Below are 19,711 nucleotides of genomic sequence, written 5' to 3'. Positions count from 1 at the left end.
TATATCCCTTAGCTTTAGTTGTTTGACCATTTCACATTTTCAGTATGAGACTGAGCTCCTTTACAAGATATGTGTGATCAAAAATAGACATATATATGCAAAATAGAAAAGAGAGAGAAAAGACGATAAAATCCCTCCACATAAAAGTGAAGAATCTTTTGCTTTAACCTGACTCAGTAAGTTTTTGTATAGTATTTTCTGTGAGCAGACTGTGTTATCTACACAAGCTTTAGTTTTATCTAAGCAGAATAAAGGGTTTAAAAAATGCTGATGTACTAATAATGTACAATTTAACTTTTTAGGTTAAAGTAAGCATAGGATTACTACAAACTTCCTGATCCAACAGGAGTGATGGAGTGATGTCATGACTGCTGTGAAACAGATCCACCCAGTGGACATCTGTGGTAATGACCAGAAACTTCCTGAAGACTCTGGACCTCCTCCAGTTAGAATATAAAGCTGGGACAGTTCCACTGCTGAGACAGAACGCAACACAGAAGAGAACAGACACCTGAACAGAGTTTTTCTCACAACAAGAGGACTCAACACTAAACACCCTGAAGATGCTGTGCTCTCGTGGATTCCAGTCAGCCCTCGGTCCATTCGTGGACTTTTACTGGCCTGTACGCAGTCTGTGGCCAGGGGTCAGACCTCTGATCTACCAGCAGGATCTCCTGCAGAGAAACCTGCAGGAGCTGCGCAGCAGTCTGGAGCTGATGGATAAATTTCAGCAACAGATTCTGGAGGAGACAGAGCCTTTCAGGAGCAGCGTGGCCCTGCAACCAGTCTCCTACCAGCTGGACAAAGAGGGAGAAAACTTTGGCCTGACCCTGGACACTCAAGGCTTTTCCCCAGAGGAGCTGTCTGTCAGGCAGGTGGGCGGGAAGCTGAGAGTCAGTGGGAAGACAGAGAAGAAGCAGGAGGACGGGAAAGGCTCCTACTCTTACAGACTCCAGGAGTTCAGACAGGAGTTTGATCTGCCCGAAGGGCTGAACCCTAAAGCCGTCACCTGCTACCTGTCTCCAGACGGAAAGCTCCACATCCAGGCAGCCAAAGCTCCATGTGTGGAAGAGGCTGAGAGAGAGCTGACTATCAAGAGGAGCTCGGAGGAGGAAACACAGCAGAGTGTGTGTCCACAGGCAGAAGACAGCAGACCAGAGACACACAACAGAGCATAGAACAACCTGAAAACATGGACTGATGAACACGTTGATGTGCCAGTGAGAAAAGATATTCTTAATATTTAATGATATTTGTGCTTCTTTTCTATATTTATATTAATACTTGACCCTGATCAATAAATGTAGTATTTCAAACAGACATGTCTGAGGTCCTTTTATTCCTGTTTCTTCTTTCATCCTTTAATTTCTGAAAAATCAGAGTGAACAGATTTTAAAAGAGGCAATAGAACATAAAAGGAGATGAAAGACATTTCAGATTCTTCAGTTTAAAACAAAAATCACTTCTGGAAAAGGATCCAAATAATTTTACCGAATGGGAAAAATGTTTCAAAGTGAGTAATAAAAAATGACCTAAATGTAAATAAACCTCATCAAAAATATTCTATGCCTGCATATGAATACATTTTTAATAAAACGCTTGATAAAGTTGGATTGAAAGTCTTATAAAATCTTAAAGACCAAATTTACTCGTCCCGCTGCAAAATGTCTGAAAAATATACTGTAGATAGTATGACAATACATGAACCATCTTTGAAGATATGAAGATCTAAATTGAGGCAGTTCAGATTATAAATACCAACATTATTTGCCCAACAAGGTTGTCATGTTACAGCTGCACCTCATGTAGGAAATTTCAGTCTGGACACACATTCATTTTGTTTCAGGAAGTTTAAGTATCAACTCATATTGACTTTACTGTGTGGAAAAAAGCAAAGTACCAATATGAAACACTGCGGCACATTAGGTTATCAAATTCTTCTGAAAGGCATTTTAACTGTTTCAACAGCAAAATGTATCTGTGTTAGGAGGTCAGAGAGTGCGGTGGTACAGTTACACAGTTAGACAGGAGACCTGATATTGTCTCCTGTTGGACGCAGTACTACATTATATTCTTTATGTCAATCATGTTATTTTGTTTGGCCCAACTTATTAGCTACCTTTACCTTTACTCCCTCTTTGGCCTAGTTTCTCATGAAGCACCTCGTCAGGTTTCAGGCATGTAAAACTACGTGCTTAGAAAAACATCCGGGTCTGCCTTGCAGATGCTTTCATAAGTGCTCCCACATTGCAGATATATCCCTTAGCTTTAGTTGTTTGACCATTTCACATTTTCAGTATGAGACTGAGCTCCTTTACAAGATATGTGTGATCAAAAATAGACATATATATGCAAAATCGAAGAGAGAGAGAAAAGACGATAAAATCCCTCCACATAAAAGTGAAGAATCTTTTGCTTTAACCTGACTCAGTAAGTTTTTGTATAGTATTTTCTGTGAGCAGACTGTGTTATCTACACAAGCTTTAGTTTTATCTAAGCAGAATAAAGGGTTTAAAAAATGCTGATGTACTAATAATGTACAATTTAACTTTTTAGGTTAAAGTAAGCATAGGATTACTACAAACTTCCTGATCCAACAGGAGTGATGGAGTGATGTCATGACTGCTGTGAAACAGATCCACCCAGTGGACATCTGTGGTAATGACCAGAAACTTCCTGAAGACTCTGGACCTCCTCCAGTTAGAATATAAAGCTGGGACAGTTCCACTGCTGAGACAGAACGCAACACAGAAGAGAACAGACACCTGAACAGAGTTTTTCTCACAACAAGAGGACTCAACACTAAACACCCTGAAGATGCTGTGCTCTCGTGGATTCCAGTCAGCCCTCGGTCCATTCGTGGACTTTTACTGGCCTGTACGCAGTCTGTGGCCAGGGGTCAGACCTCTGATCTACCAGCAGGATCTCCTGCAGAGAAACCTGCAGGAGCTGCGCAGCAGTCTGGAGCTGATGGATAAATTTCAGCAACAGATTCTGGAGGAGACAGAGCCTTTCAGGAGCAGCGTGGCCCTGCAACCAGTCTCCTACCAGCTGGACAAAGAGGGAGAAAACTTTGGCCTGACCCTGGACACTCAAGGCTTTTCCCCAGAGGAGCTGTCTGTCAGGCAGGTGGGCGGGAAGCTGAGAGTCAGTGGGAAGACAGAGAAGAAGCAGGAGGACGGGAAAGGCTCCTACTCTTACAGACTCCAGGAGTTCAGACAGGAGTTTGATCTGCCCGAAGGGCTGAACCCTAAAGCCGTCACCTGCTACCTGTCTCCAGACGGAAAGCTCCACATCCAGGCAGCCAAAGCTCCATGTGTGGAAGAGGCTGAGAGAGAGCTGACTATCAAGAGGAGCTCGGAGGAGGAAACACAGCAGAGTGTGTGTCCACAGGCAGAAGACAGCAGACCAGAGACACACAACAGAGCATAGAACAACCTGAAAACATGGACTGATGAACACGTTGATGTGCCAGTGAGAAAAGATATTCTTAATATTTAATGATATTTGTGCTTCTTTTCTATATTTATATTAATACTTGACCCTGATCAATAAATGTAGTATTTTAAACAGACACGTCTGAGGTCCTTTTATTCCTGTTTCTTCTTTCATCCTTTAATTTCTGAAAAATCAGAGTGAACAGATTTTAAAAGAGGCAATAGAACATAAAAGGAGATGAAAGACATTTCAGATTCTTCAGTTTAAAACAAAAATCACTTCTGGAAAAGGATCCAAATAATTTTACCGAATGGGAAAAATGTTTCAAAGTGAGTAATAAAAAATGACCTAAATGTAAATAAACCTCATCAAAAATATTCTATGCCTGCATATGAATACATTTTTAATAAAACGCTTGATAAAGTTGGATTGAAAATCTTATAAAATCGTAAAGACCAAATTTACTCGTCCAGCTGCAAAAAAAATATACTGTAGATAGTATGACAATACATGAACCAAGCTTTCACATTTTCAGTATGAGACTGAGCTCCTTTACAAGATATGTGTGATCAAAAATAGACATATATATGCAAAATAGAAGAGAGAGAGAAAAGACGATAAAATCCCTCCACATAAAAGTGAAGAATCTTTTGCTTTAACCTGACTCAGTAAGTTTTTGTATAGTATTTTCTGTGAGTAGACTGTGTTATCTACACAAGCTTTAGTTTTATCTAAGCAGAATAAAGGGTTTAAAAAATGCTGATGTACTAATAATGTACAATTTAACTTTTTAGGTTAAAGTAAGCATAGGATTACTACAAACTTCCTGATCCAACAGGAATGATGGAGTGATGTCATGACTGCTGTGAAACAGATCCACCCAGTGGACATCTGTGGTAATGACCAGAAACTTCCTGAAGACTCTGGACCTCCTCCAGTTAGAATATAAAGCTGGGACAGTTCCACTGCTGAGACAGAACGCAACACAGAAGAGAACAGACACCTGAACAGAGTTTTTCTCACAACAAGAGGACTCAACACTAAACACCCTGAAGATGCTGTGCTCTCGTGGATTCCAGTCAGCCCTCGGTCCATTCGTGGACTTCTACTGGCCTGTACGCAGTCTGTGGCCAGAGGTCAGACCTCTGATCTACCAGCAGGATCTCCTGCAGAGAAACCTGCAGGAGCTGCGCAGCAGTCTGAAGCTGATGGATAAATTTCAGCATCAGATTCTGGAGGAGACAGAGCCTTTCAGGAGCAGCGTGGCCCTGCAACCAGTCTCCTACCAGCTGGACAAAGAGGGAGAAAACTTTGGCCTGACCCTGGACACTCAAGGCTTTTCCCCAGAGGAGCTGTCTGTCAGGCAGGTGGGCGGGAAGCTGAGAGTCAGTGGGAAGACAGAGAAGAAGCAGGAGGACGGGAAAGGCTCCTACTCTTACAGACTCCAGGAGTTCAGACAGGAGTTTGATCTGCCCGAAGGGCTGAACCCTAAAGCCGTCACCTGCTACCTGTCTCCAGACGGAAAGCTCCACATCCAGGCAGCCAAAGCTCCATGTGTGGAAGAGGCTGAGAGAGAGCTGACTATCAAGAGGAGCTCGGAGGAGGAAACACAGCAGAGTGTGTGTCCACAGGCAGAAGACAGCAGACCAGAGACACACAACAGAGCATAGAACAACCTGAAAACATGGACTTATGAACTTTTTTTTTTACACATACATATGTATATATATATATATATATATACATAATTATTAAATGTATACATTTAATGATTATACAACTAACAGATGTACAACTGAGCTTCATAAATAAAAGTATTACTTCTCATTTCCCTGGTCTTCAGTGCCTTCACCTTCACATAATGTTTTATTTTCCACAAATAAATGCAGCGTAATCAATAGCGATAATGGAATGTAAAAGGAAAGATAATACACACACCAAATTCCTGATTTATGCAAAATCATTTCATTCAGATGTTCTAAAATGGGTCACAAGTGAGAAGTTAAATTCAACAAATTAAAAATAAAACATCTCACAGATATTTTTTCAACATATATATCAGCAAACATTTTTGCAAATCTAGCAGTGACATGCTAGCAATAATGGACAGGCTTTTGATTTTGTTTTAATCACAAGTAACTCACAGGTAAAAAAATACTATGTCAAATTGGTCAAAAATTCTGTCAGCCAATAAACAAGTTCTAAGATGTGAACTGACTACGGAAAAATGATGTGGTTCCGTGGAGCATAAAAACATATATGCACCAAAACTAAGTAATATTATGTGCTGTCTGCTGGTCCTTTCTCTGTCCATAATGTGGCAATAAAACCGACTGTGTTGTAGTTCAGAGCGACATTACACCCCCCACCCCATTACACTCCTATTCTGTTGTGGTTCAACATCTTTGGGGTTTGACATGAAGCCTTACAGAATCTGATTTCAGGCCTTACATCTGCTTGTCTGCTTGTAGCTTCAAACCTCGAGCTAGCGTCTCATTTAAATGATTTATCACGCAAATTAGATGTAAAGCTCCAACCAGCAAGCAGTCAGATTTGTTTTTTAAAATATTTTGCCTCGCACATACAGGCTGTCTGAACTCACCTCTCTGAGACTATTGGTGGTGCTCAGCAAGTTCAAAGCAGAAATTCCCAATTGTTGATAGCTGAGTTTTGCATAGTTTTTTTTAAACACATCACAACAAGCTATGGACATGGTAACAAGATGATGAGGGATGAGGCTTTAAGGCAGCAAACATTTTTACAGGGATATCATCATTCGTTCATCGTGAAGCACCACAAGTTTGAAAGATTTTTTAGTTTTGAGTCTTAAAACTTCCCCCAGAAACAGGAAACCCTGTGCAACCTTTCATAAAAAAATGTTAAAAATCCATTCTCTGGAATGTTTCAGTCTCTGTACACGAGGGACTATCTAAGGGTGGTGTGACTCCTCTGGCTCCTCATTTATGGTGCGGTAGTGCTGTGGCTGACTTTCAGCCACAGGAGAGTCCTTTTTGATAAACAAAGGCAGTTGACTTCTTACAGGTCGCTTGAGCAGGAACTTTCGAGAAGTTACCAGATCACCGTAGCCCTGGGAGTGGGAGAAGGCATAACCTGAACGGCGGGTGCTAATACGCCTGGGAAGTGGACGGTGAGGAGCAGGTGCAGCCAGCACTTCCGTTCGCATCTTATATCTCACCTGGAAAGGATCAAGTTAAACAAGACTTAGATGTAGATATTTTGTAATGGACACATTTGCTATCAATTCAAAAGCTCTGTCAGGGTCCACCTACTCCCACATGAGACAAAGAGGTGTATGATGTACCCTCCAAAAGTTCTGAAAGTTTAATGGTCCAACTTTAGTCGTCAGTAATGTTCCTAAAAGATGCAGTGCCGTTAAGAATTGCCAAAGACCAATTCTAAAGGAAACAATGCAATAAATAAAGTTCAATGTTCAACAGACATTAGACCTTTGACCATAATGTTTTTTATTGACATCTTTGCTAACTCTGACCGTCCAGGCAGTGACTTTTTCAAGGTGGATTATCCCCATGCAATCTGAAGACATTATCAGAGCAGTTTTACAATTGCTGCACGGTTCGAACCATTTAACACATTCCACAGAGTTTACGTAGACTGGGTCGGCCATGACATGACTGATTACATTTCTATAAATAGTGTTTGCACAGCCTATAGATGTGACTGGGGTCATTGTCTTGCTACATGACAAAGTTTTGAGGTATCACATAAGTTTCTGAAGGTCTAACGTGACATATAAGAGACCTCTATGTTGGTTTAATATCACTAACTCTACCTACAGCAAAACTCTCTCATAATGTCACTGATCCTCCGCTGCGCTTCATGGTGAGGGCTACTGACTACAGAATCATGCATTTATCGATTCATCAACAAAAATGTTGGTTTGAACCAAAGTTAATTAATTTTGACTGGACTGCCTGGTCAGTTTAATTCATCCCAAGTCCAATCTACGTCCTAGGTCTACTTCCTTCAGACTTTTCAGACTATTTTTTTTGGAGTTCTAACTGCCCAAGTAGGATAATGCTGAGTGAGTGGCTTCTGAACTTCAACTGTGATATATCGACCCTTGAGAACCAACAATTAAGGTAAGCATTAAGGAGTCATAGATATGGTCTGTTACACTGAACATTAGTTTATACTCTATCTCGTGGGATTTCTCACCTTGTCATTGATAGTGGGACGAATCTGCAGGAGTATAAAGCGGAGCGTAATCACAGGCAGAGTACAGAGGAGGGTCGTCAGGAAAATGGTCAACCACACGTTTGGCTGGTTCAAAGAGTTTCTGTCTGTGCCTGAAAGCCCAAAACCCCAAAAATCAACAACAAAAAAACAAAATATCAGACCAGTATTCAGAGGGGTTTTATTATTGCAAAGTGTTGCAGTATGCATGTAGTTGTAAGGAATTGAGATTCTATGCACAAACTATAAAATTGGACAAGAAACTCAGGATACAGCGTTGTTGTTGGAAACCCAAATCTCACCGATGTTGACCAAAGTCCAGTGTATAGGCTGTAGTAATATCTATTGGCTTAGAATGCAAACTATATCAACTCAATGCCTCCAAGCTAACCGAAGCGTCATGCTGTGTTTGAATTGTCCACTTGTTCATGAAAAAGTACACAGTATCGTGAGTTAGCCATTCCATAGTGCTGTTTAAGAATTTCAACTGACGCTTGTCATCAACAGTGGGATAGCTTGTTGAAAAGCATAATTTTTGTATATATCTGACTGAGTTTTTAGCTCAATAAACTGATTCTAGAAGAGGAAAAGCATCTCAAATTTGCTGTCCAGGAGAAGGATACTGCAGCTGCTTGAACCAGTTTTCTCAGGAACAAACAGAACAACTTCTATGCCCTCATTAAAGAGCTGAATCTACTTACCGATGAAGGGAAAAGAAGAGGTGAAGATGAGAAATATGCCATCACTGTACATGGTGAATATCACAGCAAAGTAGGTAGCCAGGCTGCCCCACACAAATAAGTGGTTCAGTGCTGTCCAGTGATAGGTGTCAAGACTCAACTGGAAAAAAAAAAAAAGCTTGAGTTCTTACAATTTTTCTTTTTTTTTTTTAACAATGTACATATTATTGTAGGTGCAATATCATCAAAACCATGACATATCACAGAGAAAAGTGTTGTCACAAGGTATTTTCTTTGTATAAAGGGTTGAGGTGGTTTTGGTGTGAACTGGCATAACATACATTTGGAATAACATGACCAAGCGCTTTGGTGTAATCAGTGTATGACAACATTGAAAGCATTTCTACTCTCTGTATCATCTCTGTGCTGTAATTTCTGTGGTCAAAACAACTCACCTGTATGCTGACCACAATAAGCAGACAAGTCTGCGCCAGTAAAGCAAAGGACTGATAGTCTGCAATGTCTTTGCCATCATCTCTGACGGTGTCTTGCATGGCAGCCCACGGGATAAAGAAGAGGACCAGGGAGCTGTAGCAGCTGTTTAATATGCAGCGCACAAAGGCCTTTTTACTAAAATACATGTTCATCTGGCCTGGAAAGTAGAGCTGAGGATGTTGGAAGCTCCAGTGGTCATTTACATCCTGTAAAAACAGACGGAGAGAAAAAAAGCCTTGAGAAAAGGACATAGGACGGGATAGCAACATGATATTTACAGCATAGTAAAATTTTGAAACATGTATTTGCCTTTCTGTCTCATTTTCCTCTTAGTGCATACCTGGTCGAAGAGGCTGATGCCGAGGACAGGGAGTGCTGTGTATACTGTATTATACAAGGTGATGAAACCTTCGTCATACACAGTCTATTGACAGCAAAAGCAGAAAATACAAACAGTAAATCAAACAAGCTAATGCTTGTTCCACAGCAATACAAAACCTGAAATGATATGAAGCATTTACGCACAGTCGTGCATTGTTGGAATTTAGTTCTTGTTAGCGAGATTGTCAAAAATAACAAATATGATGTGTTAAGTCATATTTTTACAAAACGAGTGAACCATCATAACAGAAGCACACAGTTTGAGTTCACTGTGAGAACATACATCATTCTTTCAGTTACGTAGCCCTAACTCTGATCGGGAATGTGTGTAAAATGATTGATAAAAAGGGTCATTTACCTTGGCAGAGAAGCCGCAAAAGAAGGCATACCAGAAGTGCACGAGGGCAAACGTGAAGTTCTTGAAAAAGAAATATTGAAGGAACTTGCACATCCTTAGGTAGGACCAGCGGCCATGAACCAGCAGGAGACGCTGGAGGTAACGGAACTGTGCAAAGGAGAAGTCGCTGGAAAGAACTGCCTGCATCCCCTCCTGACCACTGATCCCGACTCCGATATGAGCAGCTGAAAGACAAACGGAAGACAGCAAAACAACATACTTCAAATGACTGACAGTAATTATTTTCCAGCTCTACTGAAAATGCATCTCTGTGGGTTAATGTCTGATCTGAATGAGCTAACCTTTGATCATGCTCACATCATTGGCTCCGTCCCCAATAGCGAGAGTGACAGCCTGCTTGTATTTCTTTACCAGCTGCACCACCTGGGCTTTCTGTAGAGGGGTAACCCTGCAGCAGATCACTGTCTGACACATACACGCCGTCCTCAGCAGCTCCAGCTCCAAGTCCTTCTCCAGTGCAAACGCCTGAGGGTTAAGGGGAAGATTACAGAGTTGAACTGTTCAATATCAAAAGAATTAAATTAATTTATCATTGTTTTATTTATGATTATCTACAAAAGACAGGTGATGTGGCAAAACTTACTCTAGGGCAACAATTTTAACAAATGTGGCGTGGAGGTACAACATTTGTATTAGTTCGGCAGTGATGAGAGGAGGTTATGCGACTGAAAAAGACGTCTTACCAGGCTGTGTCCATTTATTATCAGAGCATAGTCTCCATCCACTTTCTCATCTTCCACCGTCTCTATCTTGTCGACCCAAAACAGACCCGCACGAGCCTTGACCACAGAGGGCTCCTCTGCTGCGTCTGGACACATTTTCCTTCTAGCCTTTCTACAAATGCAAAAGATTAAAGAATAAGAATAAAATAAAGAATAAGAACTAATTGTTTAACAGGAAGCCATTTCTTATGAAACACAAGTATCCAGGAAGGACAGGAAGTGGTAAAAATGGTACAAATAAAAAAAAAAAGGTGCCAAAACCTAAAATCCAAATTCACCATCTGCACAACACTCTGACTTTCCTATGAAAGTTACGTAAGTTATTAAGCGTGAGTGAGTTTGTCTTTATCTTAATTTTCACTTGTTAACTTGGTTTCTAAGTATCATGTCATGACCAGCATCATATATGTCATGGATGATCGTCAACATGATTTTGGTTTATCTTCTCTGACACAACGGGCAATATTATACATGGCGATTCAATTTTCATCCCCAACCAGTGAAAAAAAGTGATGAGTGAGGTTTGCATTATTAAATAGAGCTAAGAGAGCCTGTGACACATAAAAGAAATGAAACATTACATTACCATGTAAATCTCTATACCATAAGAGACACTGATCATCACACTGTAGTGTCTCACTGACTTACTGTAGCTCCCCTCTGACGCCTTCGGCTGTATTCGCTGCCACGATGAAAACCTCCTTCATTTCTTCTCTCAGCATGTTGCAGGAATAGCCAATGTTTTCTGCCGTCTCTGTTTCAAGACGATTACAATGATAATAACTGTGGTATGAATAAAGAGTCAACCCCATAAAGCTTAACTCTGAGGTAATTAGATTATACAGAATGTATCTATTGGATGAGTCACAAGATGAGTCATCAGCCTTGAAACATTTGATTTGAATGTCAACACAGAGGAAAAGCAACCTTGTTTATCTCCAGTCAACACCCAGATTTTAATATCAGCTTTAGCCAGTTGCTCAATGGTCTGTGGCACACCATCCTGCAACTTGTCCTCCACAGCTGTCGCTCCCAACAGCTGGAAAGCAGAGATGACAGGAGGATTTAAAGTGACAGAATGCAAAACAAACTCTCACCTTTAACACGCATGACAAGAAAACAATCCTGCCATTTTTAAAGCCATTTTGCAGAACAGCAATCATAATATTTTGCGGCCTGTTTAGGTATGTGTTTAAGCAAGCAAACTAACAATGAGGTCTTTCTCAATCTCTTCATAAAGTTGATCGAGTCTCTCCTCTCGCTCCTCCATGGCGGTGCTGGCCTCATGGTGGCGCTGTCTCCACTCCTCCAGGTAGCTCTCCTCCAAGTCCTTGTAGGCCAGAACCAGCGTACGGAGGCCGTCGCCTGCATACTCCTAGTTTGGTTAGATTATTATAAGCATTTAAAAACACAGATTTTTACAAAATAGTGGCACATACAAAAAAAAGTTCAAGCGCTTCTCTCACGTTGAGGTGCCCGGTGGTATCTTCCATCAGTTTGTTACACGAGGGGTGTAATCTTTCATAGATGATGGTGTCTGCTCCTTTGCAGTATAGAGTCAACTTGCCCTCAGGGCTGCACACTGGGAATCACAGCGAAAGTGACAAAGTTTGATATTTTCATATCCACGATGAGGAAACCTCAACATAAATCTGGTCATCTTCTGAATGTAAAAGATAACTGCTTAGCTTCGGTGGACATGATGAATGCACTAACGAGTTTCTTTTAAAGTTAACCATATGACATCCACAATTAAAAGCAGCATGAAAAACAAACAAAAAAAGCTCACCTTAAAAAAAGGATCAAGTATAACCTCTGAGAAGAAGTTATGATGATTCAGAGCTAAATCAAAGGAGACATTGAAAACGTAACATTGTGACACTACTCTCTGTTACCTATTACTGACATCCTCTTCCGCACATTGTTGAAGTCCAGAACGGCCACGAGGTCATACACAACTTTTCTGCCCATCTCCATGATTGTGATGGTCTCTGGTGTGCGAGAGCGGAACACAAAACCAAAGTTCCTCGCTGCGGTCACCAGCGCACCCTCATCAGGAGACTGAGCCTGATAGTTGAGCTGCCCTGCCGGGTGAAAACGATGACAAGAGAGGGGAGAACCACACAAAATACATAAGATATTAGGAAATTGCCAGAGTTGAGTTCCACACTGTGACTGTATTAATTTCTGGAAAAGACAAACAGTCTGATTTTTCTTCTTTCATAAGGGTTCTCTAGCTGGTTGTAACACAGTGCATTAGGATTTTACACAATAATGTAAAAACTATGGAGTCCAAACGCTGAGCTGTGATGGAATTCTCCTGCCATGTGGTAATAAAGATAATCATTGGCGGATCCTCACCCTCTTTCTTTTCCTCAGGCATGACGGTGTGGCACAAAGCCAGCAAGCGGAAGAAGGCCTGAGCCTCTGGGTTTCCTCCTCTCACCGTCTCCAACAGACTGTGATCGTGAAAGATGAACTTTGGGTCTGCCAGTTGATTCCAGGAGAAGTCCAGTCTCTCTGTTTTCTACAAACACATTTAAAATAAAAAAAAGACTAAATTACTTGAAGTACTTTAAAAGATATTCTGAAAAGAAATACAGTAGTATGTTTGTAATGCACTCTGACCTCTGTTATTTCCACTCTTTGTCCAGCAAAGTCATACAGCTCCCCTGAATAAAAGAGTTATACACTTCAGAATGAGTCATCCCACCGATATGTGTGAGTCCATTGGAACTCTGTACTTTTCATAATGAAGCAAGGCTGTTCACCATAGCTTTTTCCATTGATGGAGCACTTGTTGAAAGCCATGATGTTCTGCGTCAGGGTGCCTGTCTTATCACTGAAGATGTATTTAATTTGGCCTAGCTCCTCGTTGAGTGTGGTGGTCCTTGCCTGGGCAGGGGTATCATTCTTAGGGTAATACATCTTCCTGTCCCAGTCTATGAAGAAGCTGTTCCCGAGACGGATGATCTCCACACTGACATTCAAGCACAAACAGACAGAGCCAGTGCTCAGATTTTCACAATAACTGTTGCTGCTCTCTGACTTCATGATCTTCCTGTGCTGTAATGTACCTGACATAGAGAGAAATGGGCACCACTGTGTTGAGGACTATGACGTAGGACCAGAAGGAGAGGAAGGATGAGAGCGCGCTGTTCACACCTGGTTCATGAGGAAGAAACGGTGTGAACACAGAGCCCTCCCTGGTCTCCCAGATTGCATTGCCGACGGCCAGAATAGAGCACATAGTCGCCAGAAACCCAAAGATCTAGAAAAATTGACATGACGCACAACTTTATTATTTGAATTTGTAAAAAATGGAGGGGACTCATCATTTCAAAAACAGAAATCTAAACAATTAACATATTTGCGAGGGAAATACATGGTGAGAGAAATCTGCAAATTGAATCTAAAAAACATCCTTTTTTGCTTGACACACTTTTAAGTAATCAGGACTTTTTTTTCCCATCGCAGCTTTAGGTACATTTATTCCAAACAACACATAACAAATAACGATTAATGTCTACAGCGTTTGGAAGAATTCCTAATAAATGTATTAGTGATCCAGTCATCGTGACAAATTTAAGTCAAATGAATAAGGCAGAATAATTTTTTGTATTTGTGTACATAAACTCACACACAACACCAGGACATTCATCAGGTGGTCAATGCTGGTCCGTTTAAATGTCGTCTTTCCGCTGTTCTGCATCAGTTTGGTGTCAGGACCTAAAAACATTCAATGACTTTTTCAGATACACAGACAATTATGTGGAGAGCTTTCAGTACTTACATTATCTAAATATCTAAGTATCAGTATTATCTACTGGTCTGATCAGAAAGTCTGCTGCAGACGGGCCTGCCGATAAACATTATCCTCACAGCTTGTGCATTATCCATCCATTTTCTATACCGTCAATCCGTTAATCGGGTAGCGGGTGGGCTGGAGCCTATCCCAGCGGTCATCGGGCGAAAGGCGGGGTACACCCTGGACAGGTCGCCAGTCCATCACAGGGCCACACATAGAGACAAACGAGACAAACAACCATGCACACTCACACTCACTCCTAAGGACAATTTTAGAGTCTTCAATTAACCTAACATGCATGTTTTTGGACGGTGGGAGGAAGCCGGAGAACCCGGAGAGACAGCTTGTGCATTATTCAAATAATTTTCCAACTTTTTTGACAGGTTCAAAGGACCAAGTGAAAAAGTAACTATTTGCATGTACTTCCCGTTTGCACAGATGCAGACACAGGTGAGGCAACAAGCCCAAAGATAGGTAATAAATTGCTAACTGACTGTGACCATTCAGTATTCACTATAGCTGAAAAGCTACAGCTTCAAGCAGAGAATATTAGATCAGTTAGCACGATCCTTTACATATCATAACTATGAGTTAGTCCTGTATTTAACCACGGTCTTGCCCTGTTATTAAAGTGAACCCATCAGTCATAAGGGTCTTTGGGGTGGGCTGATGGCTACGGTAGGTTCATAGCATGAGTGCTCTGTGGCCCCTGCAAACGTGACTGGTGAGCCCCAAATTGGCATGATTCGTGTGTCCCGCATGCGTGTGGCACCAAGACAGCTTACCTCCAAAAATGACCAGTCCGAAGCACCACTCTGTGTTCCTCAGAGTGCATCCTCTGAGCAGCACTTTGTCGTTGTCCAGGCTGTGGACTTGTTTGTTCACCGTCAGAGTGCCTTTGAACTTGTCGAGACAGTTGTTGGGAGGCTCACATCGCACTTCACCTGAGAAACACAGGTCGGTGTCAGCAAATTTTAGTTGTTAGTTAGTTAACAGTGAAAAAGTTCTACATTCAAATGTAGAGGTCATGCAAAAGCAACACATTTGATCATTTTCTAACTCAACGGTAACATCACCAGTCCTTTCACCACAAAAAAAAAGAAAAAAAGAAAAAGAATCACTATGCAGATATGACACAAGGCAGTAATTAATGGATAGATAGTCTGGCTTTATGAAACATACAAAAGAAATATTAAAATGCAATTGTAATTTTTTGTATTTGTCATTTATTTGCAAATGAAGTAGAAGAAAAAATGTTGGGCTCCCTTTGTAATTTGCATTTCTAAAGCAGGCACCTGCACAGTTCTAATTATGTACATGTATCAGCTTGATAGTTGTTGTACCTAGCTAATTGGCAGGAAACCTGGTCCTAAGAAGTTTGTACTAAAGTACAAAAAAAAAAGCTTTGAAAACAGAAAATGTGAAGCAGAAGACTTAAAAAAAAAAATAAGTGAGTGTCTGTTTTATATTTCATTCAGCTTCTCACCATTGAAGCCGGCAAGTGCTTCGATGTCATCTCCCATCTCTCCAGTTATAGTCAGGGCCTGTTTCACTTTCAGGTTGGTTTCACTGGGGGAGACCAGGAGGACATGTGAACGATGCAACTGAAGGGAAATCCAAGACAGTGTGAAACATCAGCCGCCGGCACAGTTGCACTTATGCACCGGGCTGTGGACTCACCCATCTAACTCGGCTGTTTCCACGTAGACCAGATTGAGAGGCTCACTGCTGGAGAGCAATAATAGGTCTGCCTGACAGATGGAAGCAGTAAGCGCAGAAAGCAGTTCAGGAGGATGATAAAACAACTTGAACGTCACTTGTCTGAACTTTTGGTGTCTTTTATTTAATCTTTACTGTAAAAAAAACATACTTACTGTGACAAACTGGTTATTTTCCAGTTTGATTATGTCCCCAACCTGAACATTCATCCATTTTTCCTTTCTCAATCTGTAGAAAAACAAGCATGAATTCCGATTACTTGGCAATATTTTACACAAAACATGACCTTCATAAACCTATATTCACTTTTATGATATGATATATATAATTTCCAGATCTTTGATGCGATGTCTGCGCATTGAATGACTCACTCTCTATCGATGAGGACATCCACTGTGCGGTTATTCACTTGCTTGTCGCATTTATGTCTGTTCTACAGAGTGAACAGAAGAGGAAACACCGTTTGTGCACGTTCGATTTTAGTTTGTCAAGTCATGTTTTAAATTTGGAGAATTTCTTCTTACTATGTCATCACTCGCATCTTTGACCGCTGTTATAGACAGCACCAAAGCCAAAGGCACAGCCGTGGTGAACCAGGAGAGGGAGGATACTTGAGGGATTAGCTGTCAACACAAACCCAAACACACACACGCTCGGCTGATTAAATACTCTGCATCTGTGGGGCCATTTAGCTTTCAGGAATCTGAACACTCAATAAAGTCATGTTATTGAATTGCAAATTGGATTTGCTCTAAATTTTTAGATGTAAAAACATTTAACTGAATTTCCTACAGTTCTTGATCGCTTTAGATGGTAAAACAAAAACAAGGGGAAAAATGTCTACCTGAAGGATTAGAAGGAAGAGGAAGTAAGCATTAGCGAGTCTCCTGAACTGTTCAAACAGGTTAAGGGGCAGGAAGGTGAAAATGTTGTATTTGGAGGTCTTGATGGCATTGTTCTGAAGAAAAGAAAATTGTCAGATGGCAGTCAACCATTAATAAGTATAACAAGATATTTAAAGTACAGAGCTCTCCACCTCACACTCTGCCAAAAACTAAATGTTTTAGAGTTGGAATGTATCCCTTTGCACTCACAGCGTAGCAGTAAGACAGGTTAAAAGGTCTGTCATTAGCTCGCAGGTATCTCTCCTCCTCTGTAAAAAGAAAGAAAAAATAATACACGTTAGACAGTAACTGAGGGCTTATGATGTGCTAAAGCAACAATAGAAGAATGACTTTGTGCTTCTTTTTTTTAGCATTCTACAATTCCAAAAAAGTGACTCTCAGTCACTCCCCACAGGTGAAGATCTGGTCCACTGTTCCAGGACCGGGGCAGAAAATGCACAACCTCTCCTGAATCAATGGGTCAAAAAATCAATAGAGCCCCTTTTCCCACACACACAGAAGTAAAGTGTCCCAGAGAGGCTGAAATGCAATCCCCCAATGACAACCCTCTAACCGCACCTGCTGGAAGCCACATCCACGGTGGAGGTTCTGAACACGGTCCATTCAGATTCAACTCTCCCTGAGGTGTGCGCTGAAGAGGGGCCTCTGCAAGACGTTTCCAGGTCACCCTGACTATCTGTTCGGGCCTACCACATCTGTTCGGCAGTCTTCCCTGCCAACAGATTTCAACTCACCACCAGGTGGTAAGGCATCGCTCTAATGATGCAACTAAAACCTCAGTCATTGACCTTTGGCCCCCGCCCCGAGGCCTGGCTTCAGGGTGGTGTCCCGCTTCCCTTCTTCTGGCGAGCTGACTTTGATTGTCTGGTGTCGCTCCATCAAGGTGTTTGAATCTTAGTCTGCCCTCTTCCCTGAGGCCAGCTTGTCTTACAAGAACCTAAGAGTGGCTAATGTCCCCGACAACACAGCTCTCAGCATCATGAGGGTATTCAAATCCTAACATCCCCAGCTTGATATCAGTGCTCATTTCAAAAGCTTGAAATTTTAATGGGACAGGGTTGCATTAGGGCCCATGGAACTGGCAACTTCTGCACATTTATATCATAATGTTTTTTCATTTAATTTGATTTCTTCTGGATAGGCAGCATCAGTGATGAAAGGTATATACAGGTTTTAGAGCATCATTGTGTATCACAAATATATAAAAAGAATAAAATGTGCTCAACAGTAATAAACACGAGTAAAGTTTGTCAGTTGGAGCTCACCTTTCTTCTTCTCTCCTCCACACGACACAACTGATCCCATCTTTAACTCAGTTTCTTCATGTTCCGCACCTGAATGAAAAGCAGTCGCCAATATTTCTACAACCGTTACTCTGTAAACATCCGTTCCAGTATTCACAATTTAGTTGTGGAAAAGTAGAGCTCCCGACATAAGACTCTTGGAGTACAGTTAGAGAAACGAGATAAAGAGGAGAGGATGTTAAAAACAAGAAATAAAAATATATTTCTGACCAAGCATCAAAACGAAAGAGACTCGACTATTCAATCCACCCTCGGTAGTAAGATTTTATTATGCGATTGGCGACTGTAACTAACCGATGCAATTCAACTTCCCACTTCTTCCTCAAACTGACGCAGCGCAACATGCAGCGTAAGATTTCAGATTATTTGCAGTTAAAAAAAAATAGAGCTGTGGTTAAGAAAGCTATACTGTACATTTGCCATTTGCAGGATCTCTCAAAGATCAGGTCTCACTCACACAACGGCAATAAAAAAATAAAAAAGAGAGAGAGAGAGAGACTTTATGATTTGACTTCCTGGATTGCTCTTGAAGCCAAAAAAACAAAAGTCGCCGTTTCTGTGCATGTTTAAGCTAAGATTTAATTTAAATTCGGAAATATATGTAAAACATAATGCATATAAACCAACTTTCAGATAATCCCTCAGACTATCTGCCCTCTAAAGCTATAAAAAACACCTACTTCCGTATCAGCCCTTCATTCCTCAGTAACTTCTCCTCAGGTGATCTAAAACCAATAACTTGGCCACAGTTAGTTATAAGAAATTGTAATGTTTCTGCATTTGGCAGACTCTTTTATCCAAAGCGACTTACAGGTAGGCATGAAAGGTAAGGGGGTCTTGCCTAAGGACCCCTACTGGTGGAAATACCTTACAAGCAGGGGGTTTGAATCCAGGTCTCCCACACAAAAGGTGGCAATAATACCACTACACTAATAGTTCAATAGCTCAATGAAAAAGTGGAACAAAGTCAAACATGCGGTTTTTAGGTGGAGGATAGGTTTCTGAGAGGGAACAAAGAAAACAGGAAACAGTCCACAGTTATAGTGATATGACCTCATTTGCAAACTGGCAGGAAACAAAGCTCAGAACCAGAGAGAAGCTACATATTTCACTTTGTCATCTTTCACACACTTCATGACATATGTATGAAACCATAAAGTCGACCTGAGTGTACCAGACATGAGAAATGTTTATAGTGCCTTGAAGTAAATGGAAAGTAGCCACATACCTCAAACAAAAAGATTTCCTTTTGGTCCAAAGTCAAACAAAATGCTACAGCTCTCTTCCCTCCCTTTAGCTTAGTCTTAGTGACAGTAAATACAAGCCCCCGTTGGTGCACAGGAACTGCACAGGTTAAATGCTGTAAAGGTGAGAGAAGCAACTTTATATGAGGTTTCAGGTTGACACAGGAAGAGGTGCCTCTAACAGCTCAGGGCTTGAACAAACAATACAGGATCTGGATGGCGAGTCCATGAAGGAGTGGACGGGCAGTAAAACGGCAATAAATGGGAAGGGTTCGAGCCACAGTCAATAACATAATTGTAATTTGGCCAGAGAGGTGTGTAACACACCCTGTGTTGGCAGCGCATGCTCAGACAGCAGAGATGTATCGTCCCATTTTTCAGC

The 19,711-nt window shown here is 41.2% G+C and overlaps 4 protein-coding genes across 4 annotated transcripts; 3 read left to right on the top strand and 1 right to left on the bottom strand.

The window, feature by feature from the left end:
- Window positions 1-563: 563 nt before the first annotated feature.
- Window positions 564-1,249, top strand: LOC140277008 (heat shock protein 30-like). Its single transcript, XM_072371878.1, has one exon. The coding sequence runs from the start codon at window positions 564-566 to the stop codon at window positions 1,176-1,178; it is 615 nt and encodes a 204-aa protein (XP_072227979.1). The 3' UTR covers window positions 1,179-1,249.
- A 1,568-nt stretch (window positions 1,250-2,817) lies between these two features.
- On the top strand, window positions 2,818-3,503 carry LOC140277018 (heat shock protein 30-like). The gene has a single exon (XM_072371889.1). The coding sequence runs from the start codon at window positions 2,818-2,820 to the stop codon at window positions 3,430-3,432; it is 615 nt and encodes a 204-aa protein (XP_072227990.1). The 3' UTR covers window positions 3,433-3,503.
- Window positions 3,504-4,291: 788 nt separating this feature from the next.
- On the top strand, window positions 4,292-5,122 carry LOC140277035 (heat shock protein 30-like). Its single transcript, XM_072371907.1, has one exon. The coding sequence runs from the start codon at window positions 4,494-4,496 to the stop codon at window positions 5,106-5,108; it is 615 nt and encodes a 204-aa protein (XP_072228008.1). The 5' UTR covers window positions 4,292-4,493; the 3' UTR covers window positions 5,109-5,122.
- Window positions 5,123-6,338: 1,216 nt separating this feature from the next.
- Window positions 6,339-18,086, bottom strand: LOC140277510 (phospholipid-transporting ATPase ID-like). The gene is made up of 27 exons (XM_072372579.1): window positions 18,047-18,086; window positions 16,971-17,029; window positions 16,721-16,834; window positions 16,401-16,499; window positions 16,248-16,309; window positions 16,032-16,104; window positions 15,838-15,908; window positions 15,644-15,726; window positions 14,943-15,101; window positions 13,990-14,078; window positions 13,427-13,620; window positions 13,121-13,329; window positions 12,978-13,021; window positions 12,711-12,876; window positions 12,245-12,433; window positions 11,816-11,931; window positions 11,560-11,724; window positions 11,277-11,388; window positions 10,998-11,103; window positions 10,311-10,461; window positions 9,909-10,092; window positions 9,568-9,791; window positions 9,169-9,252; window positions 8,789-9,034; window positions 8,355-8,493; window positions 7,636-7,766; window positions 6,339-6,634 (listed from the first exon to the last, which is right to left on the bottom strand). The coding sequence occupies exons 1-27, from the start codon at window positions 18,084-18,086 to the stop codon at window positions 6,368-6,370; spliced, it is 3,576 nt and encodes a 1,191-aa protein (XP_072228680.1). The 3' UTR covers window positions 6,339-6,367.
- Window positions 18,087-19,711: the final 1,625 nt, after the last annotated feature.

Source organism: Leuresthes tenuis, unplaced genomic scaffold, assembly GCF_036924035.1.
Source record: "Leuresthes tenuis unplaced genomic scaffold, fLeuTen1.0.hap1 SCAF_19, whole genome shotgun sequence".
NCBI lineage: Eukaryota > Metazoa > Chordata > Actinopteri > Atheriniformes > Atherinopsidae > Leuresthes > Leuresthes tenuis.
Note: the sequence above shows the minus strand (reverse complement) of the source record. Positions and strands in the feature narration are given on the sequence as shown.

What these genes read in the sequence shown, in the direction of transcription:
- LOC140277510 (XM_072372579.1), bottom strand. Translation starts at nt 18,086, where the DNA reads ATGGGATCAGTTGTGTCGTGTGGAGGAGAGAAGAAGAAAG. An exon ending in GATGTCCTCATCGATAGAGA is followed by an intron (nt 16,105 to 16,247) that starts GTGAGTCATTCA and finishes GTTTTTCTACAG; the next exon opens with ATTGAGAAAGGAAAAATGGA. An exon ending in AAAGAGTGGAAATAACAGAG is followed by an intron (nt 12,877 to 12,977) that starts GTCAGAGTGCAT and finishes ATGTGTTTGTAG; the next exon opens with AAAACAGAGAGACTGGACTT.
- LOC140277008 (XM_072371878.1), top strand. Translation starts at nt 564, where the DNA reads ATGCTGTGCTCTCGTGGATTCCAGTCAGCCCTCGGTCCATTCGTGGAC.
- LOC140277035 (XM_072371907.1), top strand. Translation starts at nt 4,494, where the DNA reads ATGCTGTGCTCTCGTGGATTCCAGTCAGCCCTCGGTCCATTCGTGGAC.
- LOC140277018 (XM_072371889.1), top strand. Translation starts at nt 2,818, where the DNA reads ATGCTGTGCTCTCGTGGATTCCAGTCAGCCCTCGGTCCATTCGTGGAC.